The sequence below is a fragment of the Vulpes vulpes genome, chromosome 6 (assembly GCF_048418805.1).
Source record: "Vulpes vulpes isolate BD-2025 chromosome 6, VulVul3, whole genome shotgun sequence".
Classification (NCBI taxonomy): Eukaryota; Metazoa; Chordata; class Mammalia; order Carnivora; family Canidae; genus Vulpes; species Vulpes vulpes.
In genome coordinates, this window is record NC_132785.1 from 128,083,269 (window position 1) to 128,098,669 (window position 15,401).

Consider the following 15,401-nt stretch of genomic DNA (forward strand, 5'->3'; position numbering starts at 1 on the left):
TCGTTCAGACTGGAGATTGTCCACTGCCCTCCAAATCCAGTTTCCCTTCCCACGATTTGAAGTTAGGCTTTGATTGAACTTGTTTATGTATAAGACTTTAGCAACTTGGATGCTATTTTAATTTTAGGTTCTATTTTGTGGGTGATGAAGATTTGCTTGAAATCATTGGAAACAGTAAGAATGTAGCTAAGTTACAGAAACATTTCAAGAAAATGTTTGCTGGGGTTTCAAGCATCATCCTAAATGAGGATAACTCTGTCGTCTTGGGTATTTCATCCCGTGAAGGAGAGGAGGTAGTTGAATTATGATTATTATAACTATGAATGCTTCTTTCCTGTCCTTGCAGATCTTCATTCTTAAATTATGTTTATTTCAGGTTATGTTTAAAACTCCCGTGTCAATTACTGAACATCCCAAAATCAACGAGTGGCTCACACTGGTAGAAAAGGAAATGAGAGTTACTCTGGCTAAACTTCTTGCTGAATCTGTTACAGAAGTTGAGATTTTTGGTAAAGCAACTTCAATCGATCCAAACACGTATATCACATGGATTGATAAGTACCAGGTAACATATAGCAGAAGTGGTCAGCATAAAGGTGAATGCACTGGCTGGTGTCTAAACTGATCTTTGGGTCCTGTGTCTTGTGTCATGCAGGCCCAGCTTGTAGTTTTGTCAGCCCAGATTGCTTGGTCTGAAAACGTGGAGACTGCTCTGAGCAGCATCGGGGGAAGTGGGGATGCGGCACCCCTGCACTCTGTGCTGAGCAATGTGGAAGTCACCCTCAACGTGTTGGCTGACTCAGTCCTCATGGAGCAGCCGCCACTCCGAAGGCGGAAGCTGGAGCACTTGGTTAGTCCCGTGTCTGACTCATTCCTCACCAGTTAGGGTCTTGTGCCTTCAGCTCAAACAGCTACGGGAAACAATGCTTATGAAATTCTCTGATTGGTGTTAGGGAGAAAAGGAGGTGGCATGCTAATGAACTCTGGGTGGGGGTATTGGCTCTCTGTTCCTATTGACAGGTGATCATGCTGGAGCAGGAAATTTCATATACACATCCCGGTAAACAGGAAGTGATGAGCTTTGATCAGAGTTTTCCGCTCTTGCTCCTCATCTCTTCTCAAAGCAGCGCCAAGGGGGTGGTACCGGGAGGCCTGGGTGTGCTAGCAACGGTGCTGTACCCAGCCCACAGGGGCCAGACAGTGAGGTCGGAGACTCATGTCCTGCTAGTTGCAGAGTTTTCACTTAAAGTAGTTTTGTTGGTTTTTTGGTCCTGCTGCAGCTCTTGATTCTATGTAATTTCATTGTATGAATAACAGTTATATTTTTAAAAGTGAATTTCCATTTTGGAATGTTTACTGAAAGCCACTATAACTGAATCTTGCATCTCAAATTAAAAGTCTATTCAATGACGCATCCTCAAGAAATGCACTGTACTTCTCCAGTTTATGATGAATTCTTAAAGTGACCGTTTTTCAGATTACAGAGCTGGTTCACCAGAGGGATGTGACTCGATCCTTGATCAAAAGCAAAATTGACAACGCCAAATCTTTCGAATGGCTCAGCCAGATGCGCTTTTACTTTGACCCTAAGCAAACTGATGTGCTACAGCAGTTGTCGATCCAAATGGCAAATGCCAAATTTAACTATGGCTTTGAGTACCTGGGTGTCCAGGACAAGCTGGTGCAGACTCCCCTCACCGACCGCTGCTACTTGACCATGACTCAAGCCTTGGAGGCCAGGCTGGGCGGGTCCCCATTCGGTAAGTCACTCCACAGACCTGGACAGATAGAGTCAGAGGGCAAATATAACTTGTAAAGATTAAACTAATGGTTTTAAGCATATTTTTTAATTACATAGCTAGTACATTCTAGAATCTTAGATTTGTTTGTGGTTATTACATGTCCTTTGATTTTGTAAATGAATTGTGTAAAGCTGAAGATGAGTCCCCGTGGTCTCAAGTACTCAGTCACATTTCTTTAAATGACAGGACCAGCCGGGACTGGGAAGACAGAGTCTGTCAAAGCTCTTGGCCATCAGCTTGGACGCTTTGTTTTAGTCTTCAACTGTGATGAAACCTTTGATTTCCAGGTGAGCAGCTTTCTGAGTCCACCTAAAATCTAATGGGCTGAGAGGCCCACTGGGGTGCGCCATGCCTGGACCCCTCTCTAGGCTGTGGACCTCACAGCTCAGCATGGCTCATTTGCCCTTCTGAGCCCCGGGATGGTGTTATTTTGAGTCAGTTGTGTAGCATATGTGCTTTGGTACTGACTTGAGCTGTGTGTTTCTGGAAGAAATGGCCAGTGCTTGTGTCTGGGAATAAACAACTATTATGGACAAGATTTTTTTTTTTTAGTCAACAGAAGGTGATAGAATAAAAATAACAGGTCTATCATTAGGATTTTATTAGCCCAGGAGGAGAGGTGTGATGTACCACGTGTGTATGTTTCATGTTGTCAATGAAGTACCTGCTCTCGTGGGAGCCTGTTGTCCCTTCCGTAGCCACATGGGGTGGGCAGTGGACAGAGGGCTCAGGCTGGCATGGGGGCCATGGAATCAGCATGGAGGCACATGGTTTAGCTCTTTTCTTTGCTCCGGTTTCAGGCGATGGGACGGATCTTTGTTGGGCTCTGCCAGGTGGGTGCTTGGGGCTGCTTTGACGAGTTCAACCGCCTGGAGGAACGGATGCTGTCAGCTGTGTCACAGCAGGTGCAGTGTATTCAGGAAGCACTGAGAGAGCACTCCAACCCCAACTGTGATAAGAGTGAGACTTCCTTTTTCTTTGCAAGTTACTTAGCAACTGCAGAGGGAAAGTGTGGGCCAGGGTCCATCTTGCCACTTTATAATTTAACTTCACTTCCAGGACTCACTGCTGCAGACAGGGTGGTGAGACTCAGGATGATACTGTGTAGGCAGTCTAATTGCTCAGAGACCAGAACAGCCCAAACCCTGGCTGTCCTTCCTCTGGTGGACAAGAGTCCCTATGCTCCCTCCCATAGCATCTATCCACATCGAGTATTGGGCCCGTGTGGGTCCTCCCTTCCCCCTCCCACCTCTGCATGCCACAGAGCCAGCTTTCCTGGCTGTCTGTTGGCAGAGTGTTCTTCCTGGGAGCTTTGGGAACGTGCCCTGTGTCACTATAGGAGAACCTGCTCTGAGAGGCTCCAGGGGCGGCTTCCTCTGTCTCATTCTGTACAAAGCCAGGCGTGCCTGGTAGGGGCAGCGTGGGTGCTAGAGGAAGTAATGGCACCGGTGGTGGATGGTTTACATGCACAGTTAACTTTTAGTGTTGCTTTCATTCTGAATAATAGGAACTTGTCTTTACCAGAGGACTTGGAGACCTCCTTAGTGAAACTAAAGGAGTGTCAGAGAAAGCAGTATCTATATGCTCGTCCTCTGTGATGGAGTAATGGAGGTTGGGTGTGGGTACTGATGGTGGATCCCCGGAAAAGGCAGTCCTCATGATCTGAGCCAGTCAATAGTGTCACATTTTCTATTTCTGCAACTACTGTTGGGCTACATTTCTATCCTTATGTTAACTTCATGGCACACAATAATATGCAAGCAAAGTAAGTGCTTCCTGCCCCTGGTGACTTTGTTCTACATTCATGTAGCTTTCATGTAGGTGAGGTGTGCAAAGCTGGGTCTGCCCAGGTGGGGTGATGTGCTGGTAGGGCCAGAGAGCAACTCCTCTGCAGTCCTGGGCTTTGGGCTTTAGAGGCCAGCAGGGAAATGGGTGATTTTGTCTGTAATTTTAGGGAGAATTTAGCGTGGTTTTTGAACATCACAAATTTTAACACTGTTCTCTGATTTTCATTCAGCCTCTGCCCCCATTACTTGTGAGCTGCTCAACAAGCAAGTGAAAGTGAGCCCAGACATGGCCATCTTCATCACCATGAACCCTGGCTATGCAGGCAGGTCCAACCTTCCCGACAACCTGAAGAAGCTGTTCCGGAGCTTGGCCATGACCAAGCCTGACCGGCAGCTCATCGCCCAAGTCATGCTGTATTCGCAGGGCTTCCGCACTGCTGAGGTCCTCGCCAACAAAATCGTCCCTTTCTTTAAGTGAGTGCCCCAGAGTCATCCCCAACCGTGTATCTAATGCATGTGAGTTATGCCGCTTAGGGTTCATCTCTAATCACAGCACATCGTTCCAACTGTCCATGTCTGATTTCTTGACTCTGGCTGCTTAGAGTGTACTGTCCTAAGGCAGACCTTTTCTCTTTCAGACTGTGTGATGAGCAACTCTCATCTCAAAGCCATTATGACTTTGGTCTTCGAGCTTTGAAGAGTGTGCTGGTAAGTGCAGGAAATGTGAAGAGAGAGAGAATTCAAAAGATAAAGAGGGAGAAAGAAGAACGAGGGGAAGCAGTTGATGAAGGAGAAATTGCAGAAAATCTACCTGAACAAGAGGTTTGTATACATGTTCTTGTAATCACTCACACCTTAAACACTAATTTTTGTTAAAAGATTCATTTCTTTTAGAAAGAGAGAGTGGGGGACGCCTGGGTGGCTCAGTGGTTGAGCATCTGCCTTTGGCTCATGTCATGATCCCGGAGTTCCGACACTGAGTCCCACCTGGGGCTCCCTGCATGGAGCCTGCTTCTCCCTCTGCCTGTCTCTGCCCCCCGCCCCTCTCTCTCGCTCTCTTTCTCTCTCTCTTTCTGTGGCTCTCGTGAATAAATAAATAAAATCTTTTAAAAAAAGAGAGTGGGTGTAAGCAGGGGGAGGGGCAAAAGGAGAGGAGCAGAAAAGCAGACTCCCCACTGAGTGTAGAGTCTGACCTGGGGCTCAACCCCAGGGTCCCAAGATCATGACCTGAGTGAAAACCAAGAGTCAGAGGCTTAACTGATGAGCCACCCAGGCACCTGTAAACACTAATATTTAAATTGGCTTTTTCAACATCTAAGCCATGACTTGAGAGTTCCCTTTGCGATTCATATGTCCTGGGATGGATGGATAGAAGATGCTGTATTTGCACAGTGAACTGAATCACTAACAGCCACATCTTACGTACCTTCTGGGAATACAGCAGTGGCTGTGCAAGCCTTGCTCCCCACCTCTCAGAATTCGGTCCTTTTCTTGCTGTTAGATTCTGATCCAGAGCGTCTGTGAGACCATGGTGCCCAAGCTAGTGGCAGAAGACATCCCACTGCTCTTCAGCCTCTTATCGGATGTGTTCCCCGGGGTCCAATACCACCGGGGCGAAATGACTGCGCTCCGAGAAGAGCTGAAGAAGGTGTGCCAGGAAATGTACCTGACATATGGAGATGGAGAAGAAGTTGGCGGCATGTGGGTTGAGAAGGTAACTGGGGTTGACCCTGCTAGCTGCAGGAAAGGAGCCACTTCTGAGAGAACTAGGACCACGAGGGCCAGAAAGGCACAGCATCTGCTTTACAGAGATTTGACCCAAGGCTTTTTTCTTACACGTAGTAGACATGACCGTTTATCCAGAAATTTCACTCATGATATAGTTCATTTTCTGAAAATGCTGACAGAAGCATGATTATAACAGAAAATATACCAATAGTTCTATTATAAGACTTTCCAACATCTTAGGTTAACAACATAAATCTGCTAATCAGTACATGCTTTATATTTTGTATTGGCTTCGCTTCTTCTCTTCTTCTACAAGACTAGGAACCATACTGTCACATGGCTGCATGTTGAGCCTAAGTGGTACTGTACCGGCTTTCTCGGATGACTCATCCATTGGGTCTCCACCCTCTTTAAAGAGGATCTTACTGCCCTCTTTTGAAGCAGCTTGGTAGTCATCCCCTTTTCCACTGGCTCCCAGCCTTCCTGGCTTAACAAAGAACTCCCCATGGTTTAGTTAAAACTCTTCTTGAAATATTATTTGTAGATATGGCCCCTGTAATATTAAAAGTTCCAGAGTAGTAGTTACTTGCCTTTGGGAATTCATAGCACATGTCTCGCATCTGCTGCCATGAGGAGGGGCTGGAGAAACTTCTCATTCTTTCTCTGGATTGATTCTGATGTGGTTTGATTGGCCTGGCAGGTCCTCCAGCTCTATCAGATCACCCAGATCAACCATGGCCTGATGATGGTGGGGCCCTCAGGAAGTGGGAAGAGCATGGCTTGGCGTGTGCTCCTAAAGGCTTTGGAGAGGCTGGAGGGTGTGGAGGGCGTGGCCCATATCATTGACCCCAAGGCCATCAGCAAAGACCACCTTTATGGAACCCTGGACCCCAACACCAGGGAATGGACGGATGGACTGTTCACACATGTCCTGAGAAAGTGAGTTCACCTTGATTCCAGCAAGTGCTCTGTCCTTAAATTAATGGCACGTGTTATTTTTTTTAACCAAAACTGAATGAATTAAAATGTCAGTGCAGAAGCTGTGTAGGGTGAGGATTTCTAACCTCAAAATCTTAAGTTGGTCAATAGCTGTTTCAAAACCTTTCCAAACCAGGATCATAGACAACGTGAGGGGTGAACTACAGAAGCGCCAATGGATTGTCTTTGATGGTGACGTGGATCCCGAGTGGGTGGAGAACTTGAACTCAGTGCTGGATGACAACAAGCTTCTGACTCTGCCAAATGGCGAGCGCCTCAGCCTTCCACCCAATGTAAGTGGCCTTCCTTGGGGTGTCAAGCCAGATATCCCACGTGCTAACAGAATATTGCTCTGGAGATGAGGCTCCAGGTTCTGTAGTAGCAGGCAACTGTGTAAATAGTTTTCAGAGATGCCTAAGTCTCTATGTATTAGACCTTTCCATTCCCGTGGCTAGTGAGAAATAGTTCCATAGGACTTACTGTTAACTTTGCACTGTTTGGTGAATGTTAAGCATACTCTATAATTCCCAAGTAACACTCCTAACTGAAAGTTACAGGTTGTTGGGATTTCTGAAGTTATTGTACATCTGGAAAGTGGCAAAATGAGCATTTGGTCTAGGTCCTGGACACACCACCAGATAGATAAGGAAACATGGTGGGACTTGGCAAGGAGTTGCATTTTATTAAAGGCCTAGCAGAAAAAAAACAGACAAAACGTTTGCTGTCCTGGGGTGTACACTCTGATAATGGAAGACAGAAAAATAGGGGAAACAGTGTGAAGTGGTAAGGAGAAAACAAGCTGAAAGGAAGTGGTAGCTGTCGGCAAGATCTTGAGGATGCACTGTCAGGAAGTATGACATTATGACATAATTGAGAACCATCTGTGGAGATCGAGGCAGGTGAGGAAGCCAGTCTCATGGGCCTCCAGGTGTTCCAGTTCCGGGTGAAGGGTAGGCAGTAGGGTGCTTGGTCAGAGGTGTGTAGAACGAGGGTGGGGGAGGCAAGTGAGATCAGAGGAAAGGGGCCGGATCAGCTTGGGCTGGGAGACTGTGAGGCCTGGCACTTGTCTGTCAAGACAAGTCAAGAGCCGTGGGAGGGTCTGGATCAGATCCCTCTGGCGGTTGCGTGCAGAGTAGTTGAGGACAGGATGGATGGGAGCAAGGGGACCGTCTGGGAGCTGAGTGGTAACCTGGGCACAGCCATGGATGTGGGCCAGAGGAGTTGGCAGCATGGAAGCTGCTGAGTTTTGTAATTTAAAATTCATGCTGGTGGGACTCGCCAAGGGGCCAGATGTGGGCATGAGATGGAGGAATCATTTTGCCTGAGCAGTGGATGAACCTGAACTTTTGGGTCAGCAGCAGTGGTTATCATCACTTCAGAAACCAAGCCAGGGATGCCTGGTACCAGTCTGAAAATGTGTGCTTTGACTTGTGTCTTGATTTGACTTGTTGGGTCTTTTTATTACAGCTTGTTATCTGGTAGATCCTAACTATTATTGGAAATAGATAACTCGGGACGCCTGGGGGGCTCAGCAGTTGGGTGCCTGCCTTTGGCTCAGGGCGTGGTCCTGGAGTCCTGGGATTGAGTCCCACATCGGGCTCCCTACATGGAGCCTGCTTCTCCCTCTGCCTGTGTCTCTGCCTCTCTCTGTGTGTGTCTTGTGAATAAATAAATAAAATCTTAAAAAAAAAGAAAAAGAAAACGCTCCTGTGAAACAGGTTAACATTGAGGTTAAGGCTCTAGACTGAAACCATCTGGTTTGAATCTCAGTCCCATTAACCAGCAGTAGGACCAGGGTTTGGTACCCAGTCCCATCTGTGAAACAGAGACACTGACATGCCTGCCTCAAGGAGTTGATGTGAAGGTTCGTGGGTTCAGGCAGGCAGTGTGGCAACCACACCCTGTCCAGGGCAAGACTGTTGCACATCCACTGCTGGTGCACCCTCCAAGGGAGCATTTTCTTCTGCCTACCAAGATCTTGTCTGGAGGGGCTAACCTGCTCTTATCCCACCACACACATTTGCTACCCAGGTTCTTTTTTTTAGATTTATTTATTTTAGAGAGTACACATGCATTCGGGTGTGCAAGCAGATGAGGGGCAGAGAGAGAGTGAATCTCAAGTGGATGACCAACTGACCAAGTCACTCAGGCGCCCCTCCTACCCAGATTCTTATGGAGAGTGGTTGGTGGATGTTGTAGTGATGACAATTTTTTACTTTTAAACAAGTGCAGAAAAGCTAAATTTAATTGCCCTTTGATGTATACGTAGAGATATATATATTAACATCTGAGTTTCTGTCAAATCTTCATCATTAAATGTGCTCTGTATTTTCTTTTTAAGGTGCGAATAATGTTTGAAGTGCAGGACTTAAAATATGCCACCCTGGCTACAGTGTCACGCTGTGGTATGGTCTGGTTTAGTGAGGACGTGCTCAGCACAGACATGATCTTCAACAACTTCCTGGCCAGGCTGCGCAGCATCCCCCTGGACGAAGGGGAGGATGAGGCCCAGCGGCGGCGCAAGGGCAAAGAGGATGAGGGGGAGGAGGCTGCTTCCCCAATGCTGCAGGTATGAGGGCCATCACCACTCTGCCAAGTATGGCCACAAATCTGCATCTGAGAGGGCCAGGACTTCATGTGCAGTGGGATCAGGCATTCCACCCCTGGGGGTCTGGAAGTCAAGGGGGCCATGGTACTGCCCGGATGGTCACTGCTCATCTGTTGAAGCAAGGCGCTCACTAGAGAGTTGCATAATCAGTGCTGTCTTATACTAGCTTAGGAGGCAGTCTCAGTGCCAAAGTGAGGACATGTTTGAGAAAATTTTTTAAATTCTCTTAGTTATCTGACTTTTCTCTGCAAATTGATGAAACACTGCCTTTCTACATTTCAATGACGAAAAGCAATGTTCTTGGGAAATGTGATTTTTAAGAACCACCAGGGTATAGAAATAAGGATCGATCACTGAAGCTTATCTGGGAAAAATTTTTTTGCAGGTCACTTGACCTTCTCCCCGGCTTATGTTAGAGTATGTGAAAGTTTCTGGGCTTTTTGAAATCATAAAGTATCATTTATTGGGCAGCCCCAGTGGCCCAGCCATTTAGTGCCACCTTCAGCCTGGGGTGTGATCCTGGAGACCCAGGATCGAGTCCCATGTCAGGCTCCCTGCATGGAGCCTGCTTCTCTCTGCCTGTGTCTCTGCTTCTCTCCCTCCCTCTCCCTCTCTCTCTCTCTCTCTCATGAATAAATAAAATTAAAAAAATACTAAAGTATCATTTATTGCCTGTCGCAGATCCAGAGGGATGCAGCCACAATCATGCAGCCGTATTTCACCTCCAACGGCCTGGTCATCAAGGCCCTGGAACACGCCTTCAAGCTGGAGCACATCATGGACCTGACCCGCCTCCGCTGCCTGGGCTCGCTCTTCTCCATGCTGCACCAGGCCTGTCGGAATGTGGCGCAGTACAACGCCAACCACCCTGACTTCCCCATGCAGATTGAGCAGCTGGAGCGCTATATTCAGGTCAGGGAGCACCTGCATCGCGGGGAGCAGGGCTCAATGGGGGCCCTGCTTAATATGGCTCTGCATCTGTGAACCTCCCGAAACAGTGAGCCTGCTTGGGTGTGTTCTCTTTCCTGGGTGCAGGGTCAGGCTTTTGTGTGTGTGTCTGTGATCCAAGAACCCTGGCAACGACTCTTCACAGTTAACGTGGCTATGAATGTGTTTATTGTTGAAACTTTTTATTCAAAAGTGGATTGTTTTCTCCTTCCATAGCGGTATCTGGTTTATGCCATACTCTGGTCCTTGTCTGGAGACAGTCGGCTGAAAATGAGAGCAGAGTTGGGTGAATACATCCGAAGGATCACCACAGTGCCGCTGCCTGCCGCACCCAATATACCCATTATCGATTATGAAGTAAGTGCGTGGAGGCATGGCCTTGTTCCCTTTGATCGTGCCGCATTGCGTTAATGTATCCTCAGGCCACCTCACCCAGAGCTGGGCTTGCATAAAACAGCTGGGCTCTTTCATAAAAGGGTTCTGGTTTTTGTTTTATGTGGTGTAAAAGGAAAACAGATGAACATGAAAGTTCTGATTTGTATGAAAGCAAGTCTTTGAGGAGGTGTGTGGGTCCCAGGGTGACCTGTGCCCCTTCTCTGGGTGTAGGTGTCCATTAGTGGAGAATGGTCGCCATGGCAGGCCAAGGTGCCTCAGATCGAAGTGGAGACACACAAGGTGGCGGCCCCTGATGTCGTCGTGCCGACTCTGGACACTGTCCGCCACGAAGCCCTCTTGTACACCTGGCTGGCTGAGCACAAGCCACTGGTCTTATGTGGCCCCCCTGGGTCTGGCAAGACCATGACACTCTTCAGCGCCCTCCGAGCCTTGCCTGACATGGAGGTAAAGAGGCTGGGATGAGGGCAGCAGCCCTTCTGGGGCTTGAATGTGGAATGAGGCTCACAGCACTTCATTTGTTTCTTCCGTCTAAAGGTTGTGGGCCTTAACTTCTCGAGTGCCACTACCCCGGAGCTCTTGCTGAAGACTTTCGACCACTACTGCGAGTACAGACGCACACCTAATGGGGTCGTTCTGGCTCCTGTTCAACTAGGAAAGTGGCTGGTCCTGTTCTGTGATGAGATCAACTTGCCGGACATGGATAAATATGGGACACAGAGGGTCATATCCTTCATCAGACAGGTGAGTGTATACCCACAGTCCCCCACTGCCCTCGTTCACATTTGCTCCTAATATGCCAACACTCCCGTTTTTCCTCAGATGGTAGAGCATGGAGGCTTTTACCGAACCTCAGATCAAACATGGGTGAAGCTAGAGAGAATCCAGTTTGTCGGGGCTTGTAATCCACCCACCGATCCTGGCAGAAAGCCCCTGTCCCACAGGTAACACACAGCTCCATAGACTGCATTGGCCTCACACACATACCTATTCCAGGATATGTTTTAAATGTAACACAACAAAAATCTAGTTTTAATTATAGAAAGGTAACAAAATATTGCTTATCATAAGGTCCCTGTGCTACAATACTAGGAAAACACTTGAAAATAAAGGCATGGACTCTGGGCAGTAACGAGCTAACTGCCACAGACCTGTCTATAGGGCCAGGTTGGAGCTGAATAAACCTCATTATCCTTTTTTTTTTTTTTTTTTTAAGATTTTATTTATTTATTCATGAGATACACAGAGGCAGAGATGTAGGCAGAGGGAGAAGCAGGCTCCCTATGGGGAGCCCAATGTAGGACTCGATCCCAGGACCCCGGGATCACTCCTTGAGCCAAAGGCAGATGCTCAACCACTGAGCCACCCAGACGTCCCTGAATCATTTTCCCATCTTTGCTTGGTTCTTTTTAAAGTTTTTTGCCTCTACTGTTACATGTCAGACCCAGGCCTAAGCGGTTTATGATCTCTCTTAACTCTGACATAAAGCCTATGGGTAGATTGGGAAGCAGCTTGGGACAGGGCTGCTGTCCACTCAGGCTCCCTGCTCCCTCCCTGGAGTGGCTGAGCCAGCTATCCTCGTGCAGATTCTTGCGTCACGTTCCTGTTGTGTATGTGGATTACCCGGGACCTGCCTCCCTGACACAGATCTACGGCACCTTCAACCGGGCCATGCTGAGGCTTATCCCATCCCTGCGAACGTACGCCGAGCCGCTCACCGCTGCAATGGTGGAGTTCTATACCATGTCTCAGGTACTTGGGGCTTCTCGGCTTCTTTGGTCACTGAAGAACACTGTTAAAAAAATGAGCTTTAGTGAAAAAGATCGGTAAAAAGACGTGGTTCTCATGGTTGTGACTAGTCTGTCTTTGGAAGCCTTCCTGAGGACACAAGAAAGAGCTGCCTGTCTGCCCTTGGGTACAGCGTCATGCTCCTACTGCTTTGAGTGCTTGCCTCTCCCATTGTGCAGACATTTTTCCTGGTTTTTACTTTGCTTTTAATTTTGTAGAACTGCAACTTTTTTTTGCAGAATTTTTAATGTCATCGAATGTCTTTTTTTGTTTGTTTCTGCTTTTGAAATCCTGCTTTCCTTGAATTCAGGAATTACATTTTTTTAAGTACTTTCTGAAGAATGTTTAATTGTTCCTTTAAATATAATTAATTTCAGTATAAAAGTGAACAACTTGGATAGAACTTTGTTCTGGATAGTTGTCCAGTTGTTCCAACATTATCTATTAATTCATCGTTAAATATTCCAGGACTTAGGCTGTTCATTTTCAATATAAAAATCTTACACAGCATTTGACCCTTTACCCACCTTTCATGTCTTAAGGTATTTACACATACCTTCGCTTTTCTGAACCCACAGGAAAGATTCACTCAGGACACACAGCCCCACTATATCTACTCACCCCGTGAGATGACGAGGTGGGTACGAGGAATTTTCGAGGCCCTGAGACCTCTGGAGACTCTACCTGTGGAAGGCCTCATTCGGATTTGGGCACACGAAGCCCTCCGTCTCTTCCAAGACAGGTAAAGCTGAGGATGAGGTTAGCTCCATGCTCCACTACTCAGACTCTTACCGTCCTCTGAGTTAGGGTCTGTGCAAAGCTGGCCTTTCAGATTTGAGCCAGGTTCTGCTGGTGGTAGAAGGGAACAGAAGCGGCGAGGGTGGCCCTGTGTCTGGGCACCAAGCCCAGCGTGTCAGGTCTCAGGGCACAGGGACTGCCCACCACTGCTTACTCAGTGGTGTAGGGCAGGGTACTTCATTAACCTCTGCAGCTGTCAAGTGGGCGCTGCATAATCTTGTCAGAGCTAGAGTTTTTTGACAAATTTAAATGCCTTCTACGGGCACCTGGCTCATTTAGTCAGTGAAGCATGCAAATCTTGATCTTGAGGTCATGAGTTTGAGCTCCACTTTGGGTGTAAAGATTACTTTAAAAACAACAACAACCCATAGTTAAATGCCTTCTAACAACCCCCTAGTATACAGTTTCCATAATCACCACTCCTTACCATCGATCTTTACTCTCCTCAGAGGGTTTATAGCTCTGTCCCTGGGACTTTGGTTTTCTCTTTACCTGTTGGTCACTTGTCTCAGGTGTTCCCTTTGTAGATTCTGAATTTTTCTGGCGAAGTCACCCATACTTAGGGAAAGAGCTGCTCATGATCAGTATAGATGGTGGAAGGTTTTGTGGTTTGAGTCCCAGGAAATGCCAGTGAAAAGTTGAGTCTTCACCTCTTGAGGAATCTTGAAAATTATTGATATTTTTTAGCCATAACCAACTTCTTACATTCTTTAGAGTTTAGTACAATCTTTGTTTGACAGTAAAATCTTAATTTTCCCAGCTCCTACTCTGTCATTTTTTTTTTTGTTTCTGTATTTTTAATTTTACATATTTTAGGCTTCATAGACTTTTAGGTTCATTTTAAGCGGGTGAGGAAAAGTCAAATTTGTGTTGCTTTGACTCTAAATTTCTAAGCAGTAAATCATAATAGATCTACTATTTAATGCAGCACCACAGTTTCCTGCCCAAATTATTTGGGGGAAATGTTCTGCCTGTGAACTGGGTTACTCAGAACAGTGCAGGAGAGCAGGCCTTTGATGGCAGGGCAGGTTCCCTCACCCCCAGGGTAAGTGTGAGGTGGCCATATGCAGAGGACACAGTTCCTCTGGCCACTCACTGTCCTGGATGCTTGTGGTTGGTAGCATCCAGTTAACAGTCAGTCCCCTGGGAGAACCCAAGCCAGTGGCTCCCTCCACACCAAGAAGTACTTACATATTTGGCAGCTATACCTTTGGACCAGTGAGTCCTGCCTCCAGGCAGCTTTTCTCACCCATGCTTTCAAGGAGTCCCAGAACGTCACTTCGTTATAGATCTCTGGCTTTCAAATCAGGGTCTTTGGAGTACTTGAGTTTTGCACAGCTGCCCTGACCAAGAGCCCAGTGTACCAGATGAGCAGAGCAAGGAACTTACTAGCTTTTTTTTTTAAACTAACAACTAAAAACTAACACTCTTTATTAGTAGTGAAAAAATTTGAGCTATAATTTTTACAAGTTTCCCAAAATACCAAAGACAAAATTTTGTTTTCATTAAAACACAGCAATGGCAGTGGTACTTGTAAATTCTGATTGGCTATAGTAACTACATGACCCGCCTTCGCCAGACCTGTTCCTGGTAGCCTGCTGAGTGTATCACATATTCAACTTCTCAGAAGGTGTCCCCACCCCCGACCCCCCAAATCCACAAGGACAGGTTCAGTCTCACCTGCTTGGCTCATAGTTTTCTTTACAAGCCCTGTGTCTCCAGCATTGTAGTGTGTCCTGCATTTCCCCATCCTTGTCCTCTTATTGCCCCCAGGATATTGGGAACTTAACAGTAGGCAAGCTTAGAAATGAGATTCCTGTCATCATTTTATTGTTATTTGAGAGAGAGAGCATGTGTATGAGCAGGGAGAGGGGCAGAGATAGAGGGAGAAGCCGACTTCCGATGTAGTGCTCAATCCCAGGACCCTGAAATCATGACCTGAGCTGAAGGCAGAAACCCAACTGATTGAACCACCCAGGTGCCCCTCATGTTATTATTTTAAAAATCAATGTAATTAAATGTTCTAGAGGAATTTTTTTGACTTTTGTCTTTGCTTTTGTTTTTTTAAGTAATCTATATACCCAACATGGAGCTTGCACTCATGACCTCAAATAGTCCCTCGCTGTACCAACTGAGATGCCAGGCGCCCCCAGAGGAATTTTTTTTACATGTAGCGGTGCCATATTTTTGAGGAGTTTTATATTTAATATCAAAATCTTGGATTGTTTAAGCTATCCAGAATTCAGATTCTTAAGTTTTTCCTTTTGTAGAAAATGAAAATTCCTGGTAAAAGCTAATTCTACACCTTGGAGTCAGCCTAGCCCAACAAAACCTGGTGTTTTCTCACCATGGTCTCTGGCCTGATACGCATGTCACTCTTCTTCCATTAGACTGGTGGAGGATGAGGAAAGGCGCTGGACGGACGAGAACATCGATATGGTTGCTCTGAAGCACTTTCCCAACATAGACAAAGAGAAGGCGATGAGCCGGCCCATCTTGTACAGCAACTGGTTGTCAAAGGTAACAAATATATGTCATTTCAGATATACTTCCTCTTTTCATTTTAGTAAG

At 46.6% G+C, this 15,401-nt stretch overlaps 1 protein-coding gene across 1 annotated transcript in view; it reads left to right on the top strand.

The window, feature by feature from the left end:
- DYNC1H1 (dynein cytoplasmic 1 heavy chain 1) overlaps positions 1 to 15,401 on the top strand; it is a 68,112-nt gene that overhangs the window by 31,903 nt on the left and 20,808 nt on the right. The window contains exons 24-43 of the mRNA XM_072762353.1: positions 128 to 293; positions 377 to 565; positions 656 to 850; positions 1,478 to 1,760; positions 1,989 to 2,089; positions 2,603 to 2,762; positions 3,820 to 4,063; positions 4,228 to 4,411; positions 5,091 to 5,303; positions 6,018 to 6,256; positions 6,432 to 6,588; positions 8,637 to 8,864; positions 9,585 to 9,815; positions 10,068 to 10,208; positions 10,458 to 10,691; positions 10,782 to 10,988; positions 11,067 to 11,188; positions 11,831 to 11,996; positions 12,611 to 12,774; positions 15,221 to 15,350. Of these exons, the coding sequence (XP_072618454.1) occupies positions 128 to 293; positions 377 to 565; positions 656 to 850; positions 1,478 to 1,760; positions 1,989 to 2,089; positions 2,603 to 2,762; positions 3,820 to 4,063; positions 4,228 to 4,411; positions 5,091 to 5,303; positions 6,018 to 6,256; positions 6,432 to 6,588; positions 8,637 to 8,864; positions 9,585 to 9,815; positions 10,068 to 10,208; positions 10,458 to 10,691; positions 10,782 to 10,988; positions 11,067 to 11,188; positions 11,831 to 11,996; positions 12,611 to 12,774; positions 15,221 to 15,350 (3,754 nt within the window). The remainder of the gene's footprint in view (positions 1 to 127; positions 294 to 376; positions 566 to 655; positions 851 to 1,477; positions 1,761 to 1,988; positions 2,090 to 2,602; positions 2,763 to 3,819; positions 4,064 to 4,227; positions 4,412 to 5,090; positions 5,304 to 6,017; positions 6,257 to 6,431; positions 6,589 to 8,636; positions 8,865 to 9,584; positions 9,816 to 10,067; positions 10,209 to 10,457; positions 10,692 to 10,781; positions 10,989 to 11,066; positions 11,189 to 11,830; positions 11,997 to 12,610; positions 12,775 to 15,220; positions 15,351 to 15,401) is intronic.